Source organism: Phasianus colchicus, chromosome 5 (genome assembly GCF_987193195.1).
Source record: "Phasianus colchicus chromosome 5, bPhaCol1.hap1.1, whole genome shotgun sequence".
NCBI lineage: Eukaryota > Metazoa > Chordata > Aves > Galliformes > Phasianidae > Phasianus > Phasianus colchicus.
In genome coordinates this window covers 37,356,837-37,380,931 of record NC_143440.1, presented here as the reverse complement: position 1 = coordinate 37,380,931, position 24,095 = coordinate 37,356,837, and the positions used below count along the sequence as shown (strand labels likewise).

Here is a 24,095-nt window from a genome sequence, read left to right as displayed (position 1 = left end):
AACTGATCTGCTTGAAATTAATTTTTATTTGTCTATGAGTGTCTAATATACTGGAGCTGTGTTGTTAATTTTGTAGCAACTGTGATGAAATTTGGCTTATTGTGGGTCTTCGGGGGAACAAGAATACTTCAGACTTCTGTTGAATACATTAAGAATTCAAATCCTATACTTGTGCATTGACTCCCCTTTAACTAACATAGTTGGCCATCAGAATCAGGGAATTTCAATACCAGTATGGATATCTCTGTTCCTGCAAGGCTGTAGTTAATTTCACTGTGCTGTAGAATATTTGGTGGAAATTTTCTGACTGTGTGGAGTCGATACGTAGATCTGTGTTTATGTATACTTGAGGAATATTTACGTTGTGTTGTAGATCTTTGTAATGAAAATGGGTCATGGTAAACTCTTGATTAAGCTAGTTGTGAGTTGATTTGAAAGTATATGGCATGTGAAGAAAGTGGCACTGAAATGGGCCCTGTTACTTCCAAGGAGGCTTTATCTGTCCTTTGAGTTGGTGCTTTTTCTAAATGTGGACCTATCTGAAAAAAAAATCGGCTGTCATTTGTAATCAGCTGAGATATTCATTCCTCTTCATGTAATCTGATTGCAGCTTTTCCTTTATTGCTCTAGTCTGTTAATCATGATGTGGCAATGGGTAGCATGTGTGAATAGTATAATAGTGGTTGCATGGATACAGGAAATTCTGCTCATCTCCTTTTTATAGTCTGCTCCAACTTTGAGAATGTGTGATCTGAAGCAACTTCCTGACACTGAAATACTCAGTCATTCACCTTCCTGTTTCTGATGTTATTTTGACACTTCTGGTAGCAAACTTAAATAGCTTAAAAGATTTGATTTTGTTAATGATTTTTAAAGGTTTCATCTGCTCTGTTTTTATTCTCTGCTCAGAATACTGTAATAATGTGTCAGTATGGTAGTATTTTAAGATTTAAAATTTACTTTGTATATTAGCAGCCATTGCACGGGCATGGCAAATGTCTTGCTTTGACTCTGATGCTTGCCATTTTCATCGCTGTTGCTGCATGAAGAGAGAATTGCCATTCATGGATTGAGCTTCTTTGTTAATTTGTGGGATTTGCTTTAGTTTTTTCCTTCAAGAGTTCTTCAACCCCTCATTGTCTTTCAGTGATCTTACTTTTGTTTAACTCCTTCACCGATAGGCAGCATGTATGCACACAGTAACAGATGATACACTCAAAATACTTGCATTGTTGTGCTAATGAAACAGCAGTACCCTTTTTCCATCTGTGTTTCTTCTCATTGCATTAGGAAGTGCATGCGTATCTCACGAATACGTACCAACTGCGTGTATGCTGGAAATACTGCTAAGATTTATAACTGCAGGTGTAGTAATGGTACTGGATGTTGAGAACAACCATTCTCACTACCATGTAGAATAAGAAGTCCATCTTTTAGGGGATAATCGAATATTTTTTATTTACTGATTTCTATGCAAATTTCTGATAGGATTGTTTTTATTAATGGCTTCAATATCAGAGCACACTGTTAAATTCTGAATTTAGAAGTTACGGTGTAGGAAATCGATCAAAATGAAATATTTTGAGATGTATGTATCATGTATATATAAAATATTTAGACATGTACTTGAACTTCCTGAAGTCAGTCAGATGGCAAAATGTACACAAAGATGATGTTTTTTATGTGGAATTGTCCAGTGATCCAAGTAGTTAAAATTGTGCTTATCATACAACAGATCAGGAAAAATACTGAAACCTCATAAGAGTGAAATCTGAAAAATCTACTCTCCTACTGTGTTACACATTGTACACAAATGTTGGAGTGCTAACAAGTATTCCACAGTATCTGGAATGAGATTTGTCTGCAGCTCAGGCACCGTAATGCTTTCTTTCTATTGCAATATTCCTCCCCATAAGGATGCTACCTAGCAGCACACATTAAGAAATCCTACTTAGCATCTTTTAAATCTAAAATTTGTTGAACTTTTACAAATCTGGATAATTTTACCTTACCCACAATAATCATACCATAATTTTCACTTCTTTGTAATAATCTACCGTGTATTTTACCTAATGCAAAGAATTCATCAATTATTTTGATTTTTTTTGCCTTACTAAATGGTGAACTTAAATACCAAATCTATAATGCTGTTTTAATTATTCAGTCTACAAAATATCATAGAACAAATGATAATTGAAAGGATTTAATTATTTTTTTGTTATCAAAATTGGAAAATTTACATCCACTCATCTTTTTTGACATTGTATTCCTAAAGAGTTGGTATTTGATGTATTTCAGCTAGCCTTCTTAGACAGTTGTCTTCCAGAGATTAAAGATATTGACTTTATGATATCTGACAAGGCAATCACTACTTTACAAATAAAATAGTATGTTTGAGGGGGTCTTAGAAGTTTCTTCTGTATTAAAAACTCATAGTACAGAAGGAGCTTTCTTGCTTGATGTGAAGGACTCAGATGCCCCAAAAAAGGGTTTTATTTGAAACAGAAGCATATTTATTTGTTATGTCTGCCTGATAGTCATTAGGCACAAGATAGAATTTCAGACACCATTTATATTTAAAAAAAAAAAAAAAAAAAAAAAAGTCTAATTACTAATGACATACAGTGAGCAAAGTGCATGTTTCGCACTGTCTGGCCACATTTAATTAAGATATATTTGATTAACTTGGGTTTGTGTAGGATTTGTGAAGGTTCTGGAGGTTTCTTACTAATACAGAAACTTAGATATTAAAACTAGAAGATACTTACTTTGGCCAGCTTTTTTGTATACTTTGTAGATATTACTTTATATGCTTTACAACAAATAATTGAAGATTTCAGGATTTCAGTGAATATTTATCCCGCCCCTGAGTCATACTATTGAAGCCTTGTTCAAATAAGAGTCATGCATGAGTTTGTCATATGAGCCTTGTTGTCTCTTCCAGGAGAAAATAGTTATTTCTAGAATCTATTTTACTGTTTGGCAGTGGAAATCTTTTTCAAGTTCAAACAAGAATCACAAGGTAAAGAAAATTATAATCAGTATTTCCTTTTACTTTGACATGATCTGTTTTTCAATTTTCCCAAGTCCTAGTTTGCTGACAATTCTTTTGATCTTCTTAATTCAAAATATCATTAATTAAAGGCATGCATACAACAGTAAGACAAGAAAAACTGAGAGTTTCCCAGGAATCTGTAAATATCAGATTGTTTTTGTAGACTGTTCAGTTATTTCTGTTTCAAGAAATAGGATGACAGTTTCTCTTTGCATTCTAAGACTTAAATGTAAGAGGAAAGTTCATCTCTATGTAGAGTCATACGTGTGTGTGTGTGACAATTTGTAGGTATGTAATGATAGTAATTTTTTATACCATCTTTATGGATTTTTTTCCTTGAACTAATGCATTTAATTAATGTTTTTTCCCTCGATGCCACAAGCATATTTGAACAAGAAGAAACTGTTGTAAGAAAAATCCCAGAAGTATCTTTCACTATCCATGGTTTACAAGAAACCAAATCCCAGGATTTGGTTTCTTGTAAACCATGGATAGTGAAAGTACTCAAAATGGCAAACAACTAATGAAAAAAAGCAAAATGAGCAGTCCATAAATAAATGCTGTTTTTAAGAATGTTCATATCCAAGATTAGTGCTGTAGTATGTTATACCAAAAGTCAGTGCAGTTTGAATATCTCCCGTAAAGGAATTGTATAATAATGGCAATGTAACGAGAACCACACAAAGTAACTTTTGTATGAGTAATAAAATCACATTGAAGTTTTCCCCATTAAAAAAAAGGACCAAATAAAAAACCAGTGAAGATTCCAAAGCATAAGTTATTTATGTTCATTAAGTATTATTTGAATCCTATCATAGGAATACCTTACCTGACTATATATCTAATGTTCCACAGTAAATGAGGCAAGTATTGATTGACATATGCTGCTTAAATCGATCACCTTGACAGCCAGAATTACGGTAATCTGTCAGTGTTAATGACTGTCTTTCAAGCTTTGATACCTCTCCTTCACTCATCTTGTCTTGCCTCTCTTCTATTTGAAGTGCATTTTCTTGCAACCTCTGGTTTTTTCAGAGTAGGTACTTTTGTAGTGTTTTTTGTCCCCTGAGTCCAATTTATTGGCTTGATCGTGCAATTAGACTTAAAATGCAACACCAGGGAGCAATAGTGTTCTGAGTAACAATTGGACCTCAGGGGTAGTGCAAGCCTGTTCTCAGCTGTCATTTATTAGTTACCTGTTGAAAGAATAGTTCTGTTTTGCTATGAATAATTCCAAAGCATCACTTTAAATGCCTTTGATTTTAGCCACTAGAGACAACTGATTGAACCAACATTTGTGATAGGCTTTTAAACTCTTGCCTTAGTTTTTGTCATACAGACACTTGAAGTAACTGCTGGAGTGATACTTGCAGGTGTGTGTACAAAGCTGCTGTTTCTACTGCATTTCCATGTAGACACACACATCATTTCAGTTGGTTTTCTTCAGTGCTCCTTTTCCTCTGAATAATGCATCTCTAATATTAGCAGTGAATAGAAACCAAAAGCACTGTGTTGCAGTGTAGTGTATTTTCATGCATAGATTCCACGATTTTTTTTTTTTTTTAATTTTTTTGCAAAATATGCTATGCTTTTCTCTAACAGCAGTTCTGGATTTGTATCTGTTCAGGTAAACAGATTTTCTTTAGTAATTTTACTGCTTCTGGTCCCACAGAACCTGCCTTCTCTACCCCAGTAGCTCTTCTCTCTTTCTCTTCTCGGGCTGTTGGCAGAACCTAGCTAGGACACTAGCAGTGCCTGTTAAGAGCTGTAGCTCAAGCACTTAGGTTTAAGAGTAAGTACTGTTGTTGTCATCACATCAAGATATCATAATTTGGTTTTGAATTAGTAGCATCTTTATTATTTATTCTTCCCAAATGAGTGCATGAGACTCTCTTGAAAATAGTAAAAGAGCAAAGAGCAAAATATAAAATAATACAAAACTGATTAATCCCACTAACACAATGCTCTGCTAATAATTGTAAAGAGTGTTCTGTTAATGGGGAGACAGTTTGAGGGGGATTCAGGTATTTTTGTATTGTTCAGAAGAAATATAGGGCTTTTTACATCTACATTCTTTCATTAATTGAATTTAGCCATCTGAAGGGGCTGGGGAGATCTACTGTTCTCTGTTTAAAAAAAAAAAAAGTCTTGATTTTTGTATAAAATGTGGATAGGCTTATTCAAGTGGCATTATGATTTAGAATAAAAGGATGTTGGTGGGCTACCGTGAAAGGCAGTGAAATACTTTCTCAGCCTGCTAGAACTTCTGAAGTTAGATCTTGTCAGTACAGATGGCTTGAAGGAGGGAAGTTCTTTGTTACTGTGTCTTTTTAAGGTAGGAAGTTTGGGGTATATTGTAAATTGAAAATTAGTAGAACAATCACTCTTTCGTTATAAAATGCATTTTAAAGGTCTACATATCCCTCTTAAAAAAAAAAAAAAAAAAAAAAAAAGGCAGAAAAATAAGGCATATTCCTTAAACTGGAATAGAAAAAATAAACTAGTTCAATCATATGCAGAGTAATTGCTTTGTACATAACACAAAATGACAGGTTTTTTTGTTAATACCTACTTAACCTTATTAATTAATTAAACGGTTTGGATAACAAAAGCCTATTGTTAAAATGTTAAGACTCTTGCCCTCTTAAGGTGTTAAAATTCATAGAGATTCCTTCGATAGCTCTCAGATGTCTGAGAATAAAAGGAGGGAAGACTAAACATTTTATTTCTGATATTTCTAGGATTTAAAGAAAAGAATTAACAACAACAACACTATTTAAACCCTGCTTTTATTTTGCTAAAGAGAGCACTGTTTGTTGATATAATCCTTTACTGGTCATGAATTCAGCCCTAATAACAGAGAAATTGCTTGAAAGTTTTGTATGCTAAAACTCTGAAAGCTGGATCTATAAAATAATAAGCATGTACCATTGCATATGGTTGATTCTCTTATTTAAATTGGTGGGAAATGTAGGAGGTTATTGGTAACAAGCAAAACTGACAAATACTAGTGTCTGTGAGATAGAATTTTAGGGTGAGCTGAATAAGATAGTGACAAACTGTTCCTACATCATTCTACATATGATAATCATGACAGATGATGATATGTACCAAATAAAAAAACAAGGAGATAATAGAAACAAGTTCATTAGTTGTCTTTGTTCTCTAAAACATCTCCAACAAGTCTGTTGTCATTTATAGAGTAAAGGGTTTTATATAATACCTGTAAATATGTGAAAATATCTAGCTGGAATATATTCCATGTAACTATATTCACTAACTGAAGAAGTCAAAATTACAAAAAAAAAAAAAAAAGGATATGTGTATATAATGTATTCTGGATGTGCCACAGATTTAGTAGAAAAAAAAAACAACAACAATGTAATAAACCAGCATAAAGCAAGGATTAAAAGTTACTATTGCAGTAATTGGAATTACCATATGGTAGTCCAAAGAACATGAGTCCTAATCATGGCCCGGCCAATCAAAGTAATCACAATATACTTTCTAGATGTTAGAAAAAATAGTGTAATTGCTGATTAGCTGCAGCTGAATAGATCTTTGGGTCACAAATGTATCTATTTCCTTCAGAATGCTGCTTCTTCTGAACATAGAAGAATGAAGGGTATTAGAAAATCTTTTAATTTCTGCTTGCCAAACCATAGTTACCATCCATCTGTTCATGCCAATTGTGGAAAAAGGTCAGTTTTCAGCAAAGCCATGTATTTCACAGAAGGTATGTGAACTGAAATTTCACAGGGGAGATGATGGTTCCTGATTCTTAGTGATAAACCATTGGGGCCAGCAGGGTTGGCATATGGTTCGGCATGATATGAAGGCTTGGGTTCCCTGGCTTCACTTCTTTGGCGTTGAACTGATAAAACCTGGCTCTTAAGTATTGTTTCACTGGACACCAATCATGGGCAGCAGGAACTGCCCATTTAACTCTCTGTGGGAAGGGAGCCCAGACTGCATTCACAATAGTACCATTGTAGTGTTGCAAACTGCTCTCAACAGCTTGACAGCACTAGGGAGGAGGGAGAAGGGGCTGATTTACTAATTGCTATTCAAAATAAAGGAAGAGGGAAGTAACTGAAAATTCGTTTTTGTTTTCATCATTTGAATGAAAGATGCCTCTGCCAGTTTTCTAGTTCTAAAAATTGCAGAAGACTTTGCTACCATCCAAAGAGGCTTACAAGTAGATTATCTTGTATCCACTGCAGCAGCCCACAATAAAGATAAAACATTCTCTAGGTAGTTGTAATGATTATTCACGTGTAGATTGGAATTAAAGACAAAATTTCTCATTTGAGAATTCTCTCTGTTACTGTGTAGTGTGGAATTGCAAATTAATTTGTATCTGTAGTCTTTTTACTGAACAATACTTGATGTTATTTTATATCTTTAATTTTTGCAGTTTTCAGCAAAGTCTTTTTGAAAGGCGTTTTCATAACTGTTTCTCTCATCAATGAATACATCTATATATGCAGAGGTACTTAAGATAGAAATTTAAACTTTTGAGTAAATGAGAACAGTGGACTTCAGCATTCATGCAACTACTTGAAGCAGAGCCAGTTTTGCTTTTGTGTTTTTACATGCATGAACCTTGATTGCTGGAGTTTAACCCAATACAGTGCTGAGTGTCGGAATAGGGATAAGCCCCTCTCCCCAAATCTGGAGTCAGTGCATGTGGCAGCACTTCCCTCTGGCCTATATATTATTTGTAGGCTAAAGCAATGGTTGAAATGGCTGGACATACCTCCCTGGCACATTTGGGGTGGCATTCTTAATAAACTTCAGCCCTTTGGCTGGTCATGTCGTTGCTTCTTCTGCCGCTTGTCTGTAACGCAGCAGTGCCACATTGGAAGCACTTTGTGAGCCATCCTGTCTGCCTCGGGGAGCCTGCTTCCAAAGGAGACCTGAAGCTGGGTAGCTGTGATCGTCTGCAAAATAATTAACACAACCCACCTTCAGGTTTCATTGATTCTTGTCTGGGCAATGTTAGTAAGACAAATCCTCCCTGGAAGGTGAAGTGGAAATTCTGCCTACATGAGAGCTGCAGCACTGTACCTTCACTGTTTTATTTTCACCTCCATAGCCTGTTACCACAACATAGGCTAGCGGGAATGTTTGTAAATGCTGTAATTAGTCTTCTGACTACATCACAAGTAAATTTAATGAGTAATCTGTTACAATCTTGAGGTATTTTTCCTTCCAGTACTGTTAGTCATTTGATCACACTGTTGTTCATGCTGAATTGCAGTTCAGGGGTTGTAAATTTTGTACACAATAAATGGTAGCAAAACTGAGACTTTCTTCTATGTTTGTGTTAATCAGCTGCTGCTATATTTCAAACAGATAATTCATTGAATGCCCGTTCTTCCTCTTACTGCAGAGAAGATTATATTTAAGTCAAGATTAATGGATAGATTCTGATGTTAAAACCCAGTCTCTGAGCCTGACATTCCCTAGAGGCATATAGTGCATTAGTTCAAGCCAATATGCTGCTTATCATAGATGCTATGACACTGTCTTGAATGACGGTTTACTGTACTTTGTTACTGCTTACTCTGGTAATAAAATCACTATATTGTGTTCTTGATAATTACAATATTAAATAGAAACTTAATTTGATTACTGCACATTTAGATACAGATAGTTCTTAAGTAATTGCCCGCTGTAAAATTTCTGATATTCATTTTTTTCACTCACGAGGTGTGTTCTGTCAGTTTAATACTTAGTGCAGTCACCTTAGCTGAAAAAGTGTTGAAAAAAAGATCACAATGGGATTTTCAGTAAAAGGCAGTACCTTTTATCTTTTTTTTTCACTTGAACCATCATTCCTTAAGATGCTTTTGTTTGCCAAAGTCCTTAGAATAAAATAGCTGTAAGGCTACACAGAGTAGAAGAATTCAATAAATAGTAGTAATTCTGAATTTTTTCATCTTACCTTGGAAATTGCTAGAAATCTGGGCATCAGTGTTGTCTTTTTTTTTTTTTTTTTTTTTTTTTTGCATGAGCAGTTGATCGGAATTAGAATCTATTCAGTTCAATAAGTGTAATCTCAAAATATTTTGATACGGTTGCCTTAAAACAATAACTTCTTATATAGTTGTTTTTTATATAGTTCAATTCAAGAGAATACTTATACTGAATGTGAGATTTATGGTAAGTCCATTACACTTGCAGTTTAATTCTACGCATCTTCTATGTGCCTTTTCTAAAGGAGCTTGGTACAAAGTGGTTACATTTTTCATTTCATAATTGAGTGTTTTAAGTGGTTAAGCATGGTCCAAATTTTATCTAATTCCAGTTTGTGTTAATGGTGCTACACTCACACTGCTTTAGCACCTGTTATGGATTTTGAGTCATCTGGCAGCCCGTGGGACTTAGATAAAGAAGTACCAGGTGTCCTGCCTGTCTCTTAATTGAGACGCAATGTAAACAATATAGACTTGGCAATATGGTTACAGGAATGGATTAAAGCCTCGCTTTGTCTGCTCTGATGAATCACAGCTTTTTCTTTGCAGAAGATGTTATAAACCACTGAAGAATTTAGTTAGCTTTAAGATCTGATGGAACAAGATAAAAAATAAACAATGCATTAAGGTTGTTCCTAGAAGGACAGTACTGGGTTTTCCAATGAAAATGTAAGCATCAATTACAATTTCTTGCAATAATTTAGTAAATTTGCAAGTGCTTACACAGTAAAAATAAAGATTATTATATAAATCCAGATATAGTCAATGCCTTTCAATGTATAATGTAGTGGTAAACTAGGCAGAAAGCAATACACTGACTCATAAGCACTCAGTGGCTGCAAATTTGCCTAGACTATGCTTGCCCTTTTCATCATTTAACTGTAGTGTATTTATACTGGAATTAATCACCTAGTACTTTTAAACAAGCTTCTAAATGGCAAAAATGTATGTTGTTATAATTTACCCCCAAATTTTCAATTCATTAAAATATATTGAACTTTTTAGTAGCATGTAGCAAAAATAGCATGTAGTTTTAATTATATTCACTTAAAGAATTATTTAAAACAATTTTCAAAATCCAGAATGATGAGATTAATTTGTATGGATTTATCTATTCATTTCCGTATTTTAATCATGAAGATATATGCCTCAGAAATTGTGTCAGAGAACCCTTTGGCAGTCACAGTTTGTGTTGAGAAACATTTTCATTAAGGATGCTAGATACTGTGTTTTATGTTTATTTAAATTCTGTAGTCTGTTACTTACTTTTAATACTGATTTAATTTTTAACAATATGTCTCCTTCACTTGGTAGTTTGTCATATTAATGCATTACTTTTTAAATTTACTGGGTTTTGATAATTAGCACTGAGTCCCTTCCACAGTTTTAAGATATCTTCATGAAAGGCAACTTAGAACTTTAAAAATATTACAGTGGGTCCTTTGAGTTTAATGTTCTGTTTTATGAGTAAGGAAATAGATTGTTATGTTTTACAAAAGTGCTGTCACTAATACTGAGAATACGATTTCTCTGGGGGTAAAAATCACCTTAGAAAACTGTAAAATTATTCACCTTTTCAGTAGTGTCAAGCATTGTAATTTTTTTTTTTCATCTCTTTAACCTGAAAATCTTGCGTTGGATATGAGAGGCATAAACTGAATTCTACTTTATAAATCATCGGTGATGTGGATAAACTCCAATTGCGTATGCAGGCACTGCTTTCATTTACAGCATATCTGTGTAAGGCACAGAGCAAAATGCTTATGTGCCAACTTTTAATATTGGTAATATTTAAGAAACGGAAAAGAATCTAGGCTGACTTTGAGAAATAAGTTGCCATGAGTTAATAGAAGTTACAGTTGGGAAAAAGAATCTTTGTATACCGTGCAAAATAGATGCAGGAGCCACTGAAGTGCATTAAGTAGGTGCTACTTCTACAGTCACTTTTCAAAGTAGAACAGAACTTTAAGTATTCCTCTCAGTGTGGCCAGTTGATACTGATCACCCACCTACATAGAAAACGCAGCTAGTTGCAGGGCTTCCAACACTAGATCAATAGCATCCCAACTTAGATCCGTAATTCTAAGAGGCAACAAAAAGTACAAATTGTTGTGACTCAGTATGACTTCAACTGATTTGACAACCACTGAACAGTCTCTTTCAGAGTGAGATTTTTCTGGAAAAAAAAAAACTTCCATTTTTACAAGTATGATGGTTGGGTTTTGTCACATTCTACTAAGGTTGTAGCCTTAGGTTTTAATCTGTACTTGTTATCTTTTTCTGGAGTCAATCATCCTTCACTTCTTTATGTCAGAAATTGAAATTTACAAGGAAGAATCTGCCTAATATAATCGTTGCTCTCTTCATTCTAAATACCTCAGATTGTAGCAATTAATTCTGTGGGGTCTGAACACCTTTTCAGACCCAGGAATCTAGAAGCTTAAAGTCCTACCAAAATCTGCTATTCATTGTGCCTCACTGTTTTCTCTCTCTCTTTTTTTTTTTTTTTCCTCTTGTCTTTAATATCCTGGGAGCTTTTTTGACTGTTGACAATATTGCACTGTTATTTTTCCTTGCAGAGAAGTGAGCTTCTAAATTTGATGAGGGGGTAGATATAAACAAAAAGGTGCCATCATAAATAGCTTTTCTTAAAACATCTTTAATCTCTTTTATACATTGTGCATGTAGTCAAAAAAAGCAGCCTCTTATAGGTGTCCATTGAGCCTATGAACAAGTATTTCTGGATGGAAGACTTTCATTTTCCAGTTAAAAATTGAGCAGTACTTTGGCTACTGCTTACCTAAACTGTTTTTCAAATGCCTGGCTTGTACTCTCCACAATCATATCAATATATATTGACTTCTTAGATGATTTTGCTAACAATTGAAACTGCCAGGGATGCAGCTGTACGTGTATTTCTAACAATAGTTCGTAATTTAACTTGAGAAGGTCCATCATGCTATTTAGAAATGCATTCTCTGGCTTTTGTTCTAAAACGTATTTCTAGGCAATCATCAGAAGATTCTCTCTTCCCTAGCAATGGAATCAAAGGCTTTCAGATTCTACATACCGTCAGTGTTGTGATCACATATACACTGTGACACCAATACACTGTTTTGTTGTGATATGCTAAATGGATGTGCACATATATATATACATAAGCATCAGAAGGAAAGATTTATTAATAAAACTTTCATAGAGGTGCTTGATACTGAGATTTTTATTCAGTTTGTCTGGATGAGAGACAGTGATAGGAAAAAAAAAACAAAAACCAAAAGTCCACGTTTTTACTCTCTTTCACATACCTTTTGGAAATTCCTTCCCTTTTGTTATAATTCTGATTTCTAAGAAAACGGTTGTGTTTTCTCTTTACTGGGCTTAACCAGCCCACCAATTAAGGGGCTAGAAATACCTGCAGCGTTGCTGGGCTTACAGCTTGAAACTTTGTAGTTGTGGAGTATTTACTGAACTATTGTGACTTTGATGCCTTTTAAATCCTGAAATCATACTGAAGTCATTTACTAAAATGGAAGCTGTAGCATAACATTTGATTGTTGTATCTGAAATGGTAGATGCTTTTTTTGACAGGTGGAAAATTACAGGATTTCTGCCATTCATGTCTTTTGGTACTTCACACATAAAGTCCTTTAAAATTTTTTTGAACAAATGACATAGTGACCTTTCAAAGAGTATTTACAATCATTAGAGATCTTTCTATAATCATTTTTGTGTATTACTGAACTGTGCCTTCAACCCTTTTAAAATTTTCTGTCTTTGAATGCGTTTTCCAGCATAATCTTTCTCCTTAGAAGCTCCTTAGGAAATCTGTTGTGATAATACATTTTCTCATGCCTCTTGCTCATGCCTCTGTCTATCTGTTGAGTAGAGGTTGGCGTTTCTTTACTCATCTTACTTGTAAGGCAGCAGTGCATAGAGTTTTGAAAGTATGCTTACTGGATCAGTTCCCACACAAATACAACAGGAGATAACTCAGTAGTTATATCAGTCATCTAGGAAATGAGAGAGTGGTTTCCAATTTTGAGGCCACATCTACTGCCTCTTACAAGAATGTCATTCTAGCCATTGGAACTGAGGACATTTTGTAATAGGTGCACTTGGTTCACTGCTGAAATTGCTCTTCGTTTCATAAAATATCCTTATCACAGGGAGAGTACGTGCTCATCTGTATAGAGCAGAGGTTATAGTACTTTACTGAGTGAGAAGAGTTCCTGGCTTATGGCCCCTGCTCAGGAAGTCTTCAGTGTCAGCACTAGAATTTCTTCTCCAGCTCTTTTGTAGATCTAGCACATAGATGCTCCTGTAAGACAGATTACGCAATTTTGAAGAGCCGTATTCTTAATTAAAGTCTTGACAATTTTACTCCACATTGAAACTACCTTTCCTTTGTATTTTCTCAGCTTCATATTAAATGAAATATTAGGATTGGTACTCCCGTGATGATTATTATGTGCTAATCATAAATTTGTTCTTCTTTAATTGTTAAATACTAGATAGGTTGCTTGCAATACATATTACTCAATTCTAAAGCTTACAGGCTGACTTTTTACTCAGTTTAGAAGGATGTAAATACAAATGGAGACAAAAAGTGTGCTTAGATTGAGATTATAAACCTATGGAAATGATTACGAATAGATGATTTGATATAAGAATTTGAAAGATGGAGACAGTAGACGGGGCTGGGCAACGGGAAGTACAACTTACAGAGATTGCATGATTAGAATTGCAAGAAAGAAGAATTTGAGACAAAAACCTAGAGATGTAAGTAATTAGGAAATAGATTTCCTCATCAAATGGAAGGATGACAAAACTGTGAATAAAAAAATGGATCTGTGAAGGAATTGTTTTGAGTATGAAAAGGAGATGAGGATGGTGCATGAGGATGCATGGAAGAAAAATATTTTACTTGTATTATCACGTCATATGTGTAACCATGGACAGTGTATAAACATGACCATAGACCACAGTCTCATTATACTGAGATGTACAGACAAGTGATGTTTGTGTCCTTGAAGTTAAAAAGTTAAGGAGGATGCAAAACATAAGGATATGTGAAACAGTAGTGAGAAGTATGAATGGCTGTGTGACCTCCATGCCAACAGATTATAAGCCTTCAGATGTCTTCTTAGTAGTTTTGATCAAATAGTTATTGACTATTGCAAGGAAATGGCAGATTGAAAATGATATCCAAAGAGAATGCCCTGTCAATGCCTTATGGCTCTGGGCAGCCTGGTCTACTGGTTGGCAACCCTGCATATAGCAGGGAGGTTGAAACTAGATGATCATTGTGGTCCTTTTCAACCCAGGCCATTTTATGATTCGAAGTGGGATGCTCTGAAATTGGACTCTGCAGTTCTGAGTATACAAAAATTCACATCAGTTGTAATGCAAATGAAATGTTAGTTGCAGTGACTGCAGCTTGAATGACCTACATAGGCACATTTCTGGCTTGTTTGTTGTTGTTATATTGATTGTATATTGCAGGACTACAACTTCTAAAAAAAATACAATGAAATCATTTCATCAGATCTTTGTATGTTTTATTATGCTTTTTGTGTTAAGTTATGTATCTGCCAATTTTTAGCTGACAGATTTGAGTGAGTGTCTGTACGGTTAATGTATATCTTGCACTTTTATCCATTCTTTTTTTTGTCAGTTAGCATCTTCTTCAGAAGCAGAAAGCTTATGGCACGTTAGTTTGTGTTTAGTCACAAACTTTCTTTTTTAGTCACAAACTGATTCTTGCTCCGCTGGTTTTGTCTGTGTGTCCTTCCCATTCTGTCTTAATTGGAATGCCAGTGGCAACATCGACTCACAGTAAGAATATAGTCCATATTTCCACTGTTATTACTAGTCTTTGAGTTTGTGTGTGCCACTCAATTTATAGGTGCTAATAACTCTTCCCTAGAGAGCAGTATTTTAAAGAATAAATGTCTAACCTAATAGAAGTAATGCAGAAATTAACCTCCATGGGATTATGTCACTCTTGCAGATAAATAGCATTTAAATGAAGTGTAGAGCTGGATTATCTCAGTCACAAATGCATAAAAATGAAGATTTAAAATACTGGAATATTCTTCAAGTACATGTGAGTAGATGTAAGTATCCAAACCTCAGCTACTCATTTTCTAACACAGAGGAGCTGTTCTGATGAGGTTGTATCTTCTTAGTGCAAGTTTTGGACTTGACTTTCACATCTGATTTGTGGATGTTTTTTTAGCAGAGTTCTGTTTTTGATGCAGTGCGGGTAGTTTTGAAGATTGCTAAGATGAGAGGCAACCAGGCCAGCTGAGTTACCTTTCTCTGGGTGTGCTAAGTGTGCATTTGAATTAGTCTTCTAGAGCTGATATAAGCATGTCCTCTCCACTGAGTAACAAAAACATCATTATCCTCCTCAGTCAGCATCTGTGTCAAGACTTCTTTATTTGGTTAGGAGATGGGTGCATAGACTGGAGAATGAGAAAGTCCTTGTTGCATTCAGAGTGGTAACTTTCCTTCATTTCTGCCTTATTTGTGTGTAAGCTTTGGATATAATAGGATAACCTAAAAGATTTTCTTCAGAGACCTCTGAAAGTAGAGCATTTGAAAAGGAGGTAGGTGTCTCCACCCTACTTTACCATGAACCATTTTACCCATTCAAGCAGACTTTTAAAAACAGCTTGTTTTGATAGCAGCCTGTTCTCCTGTGGGCCTTCAGCCTTTGCTTCCTGGCAGCACCTTTGGTGCGAAAAGAGAGTGATCAATTGGGAGACTATCAGTGCCAGCATGCATAGAGTGATAAGTTAACACACCACTGGGAATTTCTAGGGCCCACCAAGATACTTCACTTCTAATGTGCTAACAAGCTCATTTTTCTACCTCTTGCCTCTTCAGTTATTTTTTTTTCTCAGAAGAGCTTAGAAGTTGAGTGCATCAGGCATAATGAAAAGCTCTGTAGGAGGGAGAAGCAATAACCCCATTTTTCCCTTTTCAGCCAAATAGAAAATTAGTTTCTGGTAATACACAAAGGCCAGTATATTTTGTGCAAGGGGCACTGCTGTGAATCAAAGGACTCTATTAACTGCAGAAAATTCAGCAGCTGTGAATCTCCCCCAATGAAAAAAAGTGCTTTTCAACAAGTTGTGAGATACATAGTATTATTTAGACTTCAACCATCAGTTTCATCCTCTACCACTTATATGTAGCCTCTTTAAAAATGTGCTATATTACTCTTCTCTCTTAAGGCTCAACACTGTGTTTATCCCCCAACCTAAGAGTCTTTACAATAGGAGATTTTTGTATTTTCTCTTGTCCCAGTGCTTCTATTATAGCTTCTCAAGATTGAGAATTCTGCTGGGTTTCAGCTCTCTCTGGATCCAAAAGACAAAAATTGGAACACAGATTTTAAAGGTAAAATTGTTTTGCAGTTTCACTGCATAACAAAGTTGTGGTCTAAGGAAACACCACTAAGGTGATCGTATTCAGTAGAAAGTTATTTTCAGATAATACATTCTCTCTGCATTCCAACATATTAGATGTACTGCAAAATATATAGCAAATACTGTGCAGAGGAAAAGTTCTGTAATAGTTGAACTCTACTTTTAATAGCTAAGATGAAGGGTATTGTTTCCAGCTGTAATATAGGGCTGAGAATTTTATTATGATAACTGAAAAACAGTTATTTAAAATGTTAGCAATTGTTAGTAAAAACTTTAGTCACTTCTAATGCAGTTCTCTTGTTTAATTTACTAAAATATGTGTGCAAGATACAGAGATGAATATTATCCCCATTTCACAGACAAAATTGAGTCTCGAAGTTTCCTCACTCCCTCTCCTGCTCAAAAAGAGCAGCAAACCAGAAGTCAGAACTCAGAACCTTTGAGAAACTGATTCTGAGTACATTCCTCCACTGAATGCTGATTTGGATTTTATTGTGCATGTTTTTTGTTTGGTTGGTTTGGTTTTGGGGGCGGGGGTTGGGTTTTTTTGGGAGGGGTATGGGAGGCAATATATATGTACGTATGAGGCGAACACAATCTTACTATCAACAGATAAAATACAGAAACAAAATATGCACAATCATAACTGTCAAGAAAAAATTTTGGTCATGTTGTGATTATGTGAGATAACTTGGGAAAATCTCTGTCATTCAGCATATTGAGTCCAGCTGGAGGACTTTGAAAGTTGTCAGAGAAAAGGTTAACTGATTTCTCAGTTCAGGAACTATACGACATGGAGTCAGCATGGTAGTTTTTCTTGATAATTGTATGTTGCTGCCTGCTGCTCTACATTTTGACAGCCATTTCCATAGTTGCTTTCGTGAACAGCAGAAATATTCTCTCTTTTTCTCGCTCTCTCTGTGCTAACAGCACAATCAGGCCTGCTGGAACAAGCAGCCTGGAGAGGGTTCTTCAAAAGCAGCAACACTTCAAGACACTGCTCTCTTGTCAATAATATCAGAGAGGGAGAACAAGGTGAAAAGGAAGAAGTACAGTATTTTGCTGTCAGTGCCCTGCCAGCTCGCTGTTAGCCGGTATTTAGGGGTCTTGCAGATTTTTTACAAATACTTTCGCGTGTTTTAACAGCATAATCAATTAGGCGTTTTTCCCAATACCCAAATTTAACTCTGTATTTATCTTAGCTGCATGTGTGTTTACGGATTATGGAAAGAGTTGGTCATTGCAAAGTGCAAAATAAATTATTTTGTTAATGCTCATGTTACTGTTCATACTGTATTCTTAAAAATGTGGGTATTTAAATTTAATTTTAACCAGAGTAGCCAAAGCATTTTGTTTAGAGATAACATTTAAATTGCTGTAGTTTGAAAAGATTTTCAGAAAGTGTTATATGAAGCTTGAAAAGGGAATAATCTAACAGTAAGGTTCACATTGTTGTATTTGTCGTAGTTTCTGTTAATACAGTGCTTCAGATAATCTTATAGTTATGTAAGGAATTAAAAATAAGTGTGTACCGTCATTGAAATACATATTTAACATTAAGAGCTCTGAATTACTAGACACTGATATTTAGCAATTACAGTACATGATAAAAATTATTCCTTAATTCTCGGCTAAACCAGCTATGAGGAGAGAGCACGATACCTGCAAACAATTGTTCAGCATCACCTAGAACCTACAACTTTTGAGGATTTTGCTGCTCAGGTTTTCTGTCCAGCACCTTACCACCATTTTCCCTCAGATGCAGGTAAGAAGAACAGTGAAGAACTGTTCTTACACAATCTTACATCAAATGCAGTATCCTTACTTATAAAGAATGAAAATGCAAACCTTTTCATATCATTAATGGTTTTCATTACTGTAAAAGACTATATATATCTATTAAAGAACTTCTACAAAGTTACCTTTAGCCCTTTTTCTTTTGTCTGGCGTCATGAGCCAATGCCAGACAGTAAGACTTGGCAAGCTCCTTTAATATAGCAAGTGTATTTTCACAATGTATTTTATTGCATTCCCCCATATAAAATTTCCATGGCTTGTCAGTACTGATTCATGTAGGCTAGTGTAGGCTTCTTTAATGTCAGTACGGCTTCTCTGTAAAAAAAAAAGTTTTAAGCTCTTTGCATTTTTAGAATGAAAAGTTCAAAACTAGAAACCTGAGAGCCTTGCAGTCATCTGTTTCCAGGTTGTTAGTTGCAGAGTTTTCTTAAGGTCATTTTTGCTTTCCACTGTTTTATAAGAGGATACTGCATTTTCAGTTACTAATAAGAAAATTGGTAAGAAAATGAGTAACTCAAGGCCTTCCTGTTCTGAAATTTCCTGAACTCCTTATGATTATTTCATTTATTTTATTTCCCCTCTTTTTAGATCATTAAATATCAGTTCTGTTTATCTGAAGGTAAGACAAAGTGTCCAAAAAATCCCTTTGTTCCTATTACTTTTTACTAGAGCACTAAGCTTGTAACCAGATTGTATGCAAACTTTCCTTGTTGCCCTCGTTCACACTAAAAAGAATTTCACACTGATTGAGAAATGACCACTACATCTTAAAGTTTTAGTCTTTTACTAACCTCAGGTCTGCATGAAGCACTAACACTGGTTCTGGGATTAAGGTAACTAATGGTAGAGACAGTTGTTGAATGAGTAACACTTTATTGTATTGACCTTCGTTTCTCAGCATGAACAAGTAGTACTGAATGGCAGTGGTGTGTTTTGTACCCTGTACTGTCTTTCATTGATGTTGTAAGGCATTCTGCAGTGATAACATAGGAGAGAAGGAGAAGAAGAATGTGTAACACTTGAAATTCTTTGTTCAGAAACCACTATTTAAGGTCAAATAAATCAAAGTGCTATTGAGGAAAAGCTGTAAATGTAAAAAAAATAAATTTTGTAAGAATTAATTTGGTAAGTTATTATCTCAAAATTTGTTTGTTAATTGATAAATTATGCAGAAATAAATTTCAGAATTACAAAAGCATTCTGATGAAGTCTGCAGAAAGAATGACTGAGAGGTGTTAAAACAGTGAGATTCTTTGGTGTGTAAGTATAAACCATAAATAGAAGTTAGTTTCAGAATGTAATTGGTAGAGCTATCCCAGTGTAAATAATCAAAACCAAGGGGAAACTAAATTAAAAGGCAGTAATTTAAAACTAATTAAATTAGTTCAAAGATAGTAACATAATTTAATGTATGACAGCATTTGAATAGGAAGAATCTGTAACTGGAAACTTTAAAAACGGTGACCAGAGACACCAATCCTTGCCACTTTTCCTACCTAATGCTCTCAGTATGTATTCAGCATCAGACATTCCACATAGTGTATATTCTAGTGTGCTTGTATCAGTTCTGCCTGTTCACTTTTGGAAATTTCATTCCAGGCTAAGTAGTTCTGTGTTCTTCATCCAGCTTATTCTTTCAGGGAGAAGCAAAGCTGCTTCTCTCCATTGCACCAAACTAATACAGGGCATTGTTCCACAGTGGCAATTCCTGTGTTCTTTTAAAAATTGTCTGAGTCATACTTACTTACTCTAACTTGATCTGGAAAAAGAATTCTGAAAAAAATTGATTTTTGTCTTAAGCTTTCTCTCCCATGTAATGTTTTTCTGCAGAAATCTCATGCATTTCACATCTGAGTGAATGCGCATGTTTATACTCCACAAAATGTGATGTCTTGTCCTAAGGGAGACATTCTTCTGGACCTCGTGCCATATAGTAGCAGTCATCTCCCAAGCTTGATTAGTCTGGAAACCACCAGTTTCCAGTTCTAATGAAGGTATACCTGTGAGCAGGGTAAATGCAGATGACCCTCAACTTTGAAGGACCATGGTCCTAAGAAAGATTCCACCAGATTTCTACTTTCCATGGATCTGGCAATTCTTGAAAGATGAGTCTAGAGGTCTGACTTGTTCCAGGACTGCACATAGAAGTGGCACTGTAGTCCTGCCTGGGCATCCACACACATTCATTGCACCCAGAATGACTCAAAACTTTGCAGCCTACCTGCCAGATGTTTTCACATCACCTGAAAATTTCTGACCAGTTTCTAAAATTATGTTGCAGTTATTTTTCAAAATTAAAAATATTTTGTCTACTTTTTATGAAAAAAGACCAGAAATAACCAGAAAATACTTCCACATGTTAGATATTACAGACTTGGTTATTTACTTGGATCATGATCTCAAAGCTTATAGTTGTTGAATATGTTCAATTTTTATAAATAATACTACATACATACAGTTCCTTACTCTGAGACAGATATATGGAAGCAGTGAAGCTACAAAAGCCCACTGCAATTTTGTTGTGATCATATCAGCCACTTTCAGCATGCCAAACTTTTCAATTAAACTATGACAACTGGCCAATAGAGAACATGCTGTTCAGTGACAGTGTACTTTTTCTGTTTATGAAAGCTTCAGTCCTCAACAAAAACTGTTTCCTTCCTTAGAGTGGTTGCTCATTGATACAATGTTGTTTTGGCAGCAGCTGTTTTATCTAGATATGTAGGTTATCCTGTCAAAATATCTGCAAAATCCCCCTTCCCAGGCTTAGGGACTTGACTAATGTAATGTATGTATGCTTTTTTTTTTTTTAAATTGAGATTTACCTCTGTTTAGTCACAGAATATAATTCATTTGTTACTGCATTTTTTACTTTTTGCTGTCTCTAAAGAAAGAGTAACTGCAAACTAATATTTCCTGCTATACAGCCATTGAGTAAACCAATTTCTGTGACACCAGAGTAGTCCAAGGAAACTGTCAGTGACAAGCTCAATGATATTGAAGGGCTTATTGACCTCACGATGCTAAGATTCCGAGTTTTAAATTGTATTGATGATTTACTTTTGGTTCTTCTTTGTGGTACTTTTTTTTTTTTTTAACTCTCTCTGCTACCATAAATGGGACCACAGTATAGTAAACCTCATAGAAAGGGAACCTCTCAGCTATAGTATCTTACTTGCGATGCCAGCAGAAGACCTTTTGATCTTATTAATCATTCCTGTGTTTTCAAGCCAGAGTTCAGTACAGTTCTGTTGCCTCTCTCCCACAGTCAGCAGGGATGCTGACTTACATGTAGAGAAGTGGGGGAATGTGGAGTCAATGGTTCTTCAGCCTTGTACAAGAATATCTCACGTTCCAGAGCTTGCGTCATCATCCCTGCTGCTTGTTTGCTGTGTACCTTTGAATAGAGAATTTGATAATCTTTTTTATTCTGTCTTAGCCCTTCACAGGTGGTGGTGGTGCTTTTCTCACTGCAGAGAGGTCTAACCAATGCTCTTGCTGATGGTTGGAGTCTGTGATTGAAAACATGCTTAAAAGCAGGAGAGTTTTATGAAGGCTGTTTGTCTAGTAAGGCTGCGAAGAGTTTCTCATTATTCTTCTCCAGTCCAGTCTTATTAAGAATTTTTTGTACTTCCAAGTCAAATCAAAACCACGGAACTTAATAAAATTCCACATTGGACAACCGAAGCTGAAACATTAAATGGTTCTGAATAGCTGCTGACCACTTTGGTCATAGTAAGCTGAGAATCCTCAGCACTTTGAAGCAGTAAATTCATTGTGGACTGCAGCAACCTGATCTAGCTTTAGCTAGCTTTAGATGTCCCTGTTCACTGCAGGGGAGTTGGACTAGATGACCTGTAAAGATCCCTTCCAACTCAAATGATTCTGTGATTCTCTGACTGCTGGAGTCCCAAACGAATCAACTTTGTACACTTAATGGCGTCTACTGAAAAAAATGGAATTTGGTTGCCCAATTAAAAAAGTCCCATACATATATGTACCAAGGGATGACATTAAAGCAGCATGTACAGTTCTAATTCTGATATTTCCTAGCTTTTGAACGTTTGACTTTATAGATCAATTGTTTTGTAACTACATTTAATGTGTAGGTTTTTCCATTCTTGTTCTTGCTTAAGGCATAGGACAAAAGAGAAACTGTAACACTGATTAATAGCCATCATGATTCATAAGCAAAAGTGTAGCCTTAAGATCCACCACCAATTTCTGAGAACTGGGGCAGTGCAGTGATTTGTGGTGACAGCGAGCCATCTTACCTCTGCCTGAACCTCTACCAGTGGAAAGAGTGGAAATGTTGCCAGTGGATGTTCAGTGTTGCTGATACAGAATAGGTTTCTCCAGTAGTCAGCTTTCCAGACAGGTTCTGAAAAGTATTCTTTGCTGGACGTAAGCTCTTCCACTCATATTCCATAAACCCATTTTGGTTGTGCATCTTTCTTGTGTCTGGCTCCAGCTTTTTCTCTCCTACCTAGCTCCAGCCCTCCAGGTCTCCAGGCCACTCATCATCTCTGCCTCTCATCTTGCTTGGCAACTGCTTTTGCAGTCATCCTCTCTGTACCTGCTTCTTGCTTCTTTTCATCTTTTCCCCAAACTATTGATAGATACAATGCTTTGACCCTAGCAAGGCTCTGCTGAGTGGAACTGATAGCCTGGCCAGCTTTGGGCTGGTGTTTGTGAAAGTGGCAGAGGGCACAAACTATTCAATTGATTGTTCTCTTCTCTGGAGGTCAGGCAAGTCAGGGCTTGAAGCATCTTAAAATCAGAATTTACCAACATGGACAAATGGTATTTCCTTTGGTGGTTGTTCACAGAAATGATACTCAGAAAAACACTGATCACACAACTGATGTGATACACCAGAAACTCAACAGGCAACAGATCAGCGCCCCACTGCACTCGTGGTCTAAATTTTCACCTCTGCAATAGTCAGAACTGTTGAGTGAGATGTGCCATGTAAATGGGTGTACTATGTTGTATCTGTATCCCTTTTAAGTCAGTCTGTAGTTAGGATTCCTTTTTATGTTTAAATAGCTCCATTCTGAGACAAATAAAAATCCTACTGTCTTTAGAGGATCCTAAAAATTGCAGATGTATTGGGAAAATGTCCCCTTTCAACTCTCTTGAATAGCTTCCATGTTCACAGACAACTGAAACAGCTTCACGCTGTGATCCCACACTATCAAACTGGTATCAAGCTGATAAAATGCTCCGTGCCAGTTCGGTCAGTTGTCAAGCTTAAGAGACTAAAAAAAATGAATGACTTTTAAACATTTTTCAAGCTCTCAAAAAAGTTAACTCATCTGTTTTGTTTATTTTAATTGAATTTTCTTGTTATAGGTTAATTGAGAAAAAGGCCTTCTTATTTAATGCTATTTTTATAGTTTGGATAACTAAACATTTCATTGCACAAAGATAGAAAACTTCAAACTTACACTGAAGGTTTTAAAACTTGCGAATTTATATAACCACACTGTGTGTGTGTGTGTGTGAGTGCATATAGATATATATTCATATCTAAAATCCAAAGAAAATAAGTTATGAATCAGTCTGTTGATTCCCGTGAGACTTTAAATATATTTTAAGTGCCATTATTCTTCACTCTTCTGGTGTGGTATGTTCAGATGTGAAAATCACTTTACATGACTTCTGTTCTTTAGCAACTCTAAGTCAGTTTCTTAAAATTGGACTATATGTGAATTCTGTGATTTCTAATGTCTGTTTGCAGTAATCATAATCAAAATGTTAAGATATTACAAAAATAATACCCTGATTGAAATAGTTTAAGGCTTTCCTTATCCAGCCCTTGAT

General features: G+C 35.5%; 1 protein-coding gene across 10 annotated transcripts in view; it reads left to right on the top strand.

Annotated features, from left to right (window-relative positions):
• RALGAPA1 (Ral GTPase activating protein catalytic subunit alpha 1) overlaps window positions 1–24,095 on the top strand; it is a 113,773-nt gene that overhangs the window by 86,252 nt on the left and 3,426 nt on the right. For 9 of the 10 annotated variants that reach the window (XM_090141327.1, XM_090141332.1, XM_090141326.1 and 6 more), the window contains one exon: window positions 18,113–18,237. In XM_090141327.1, coding sequence (XP_089997453.1) covers window positions 18,113–18,237 — 125 coding nt within the window. Of the gene's footprint in view, window positions 1–18,112; window positions 18,238–18,857; window positions 18,889–24,095 lie in introns of all 10 variants that reach the window. The other variant, XM_090141328.1, reaches the window with a different exon arrangement.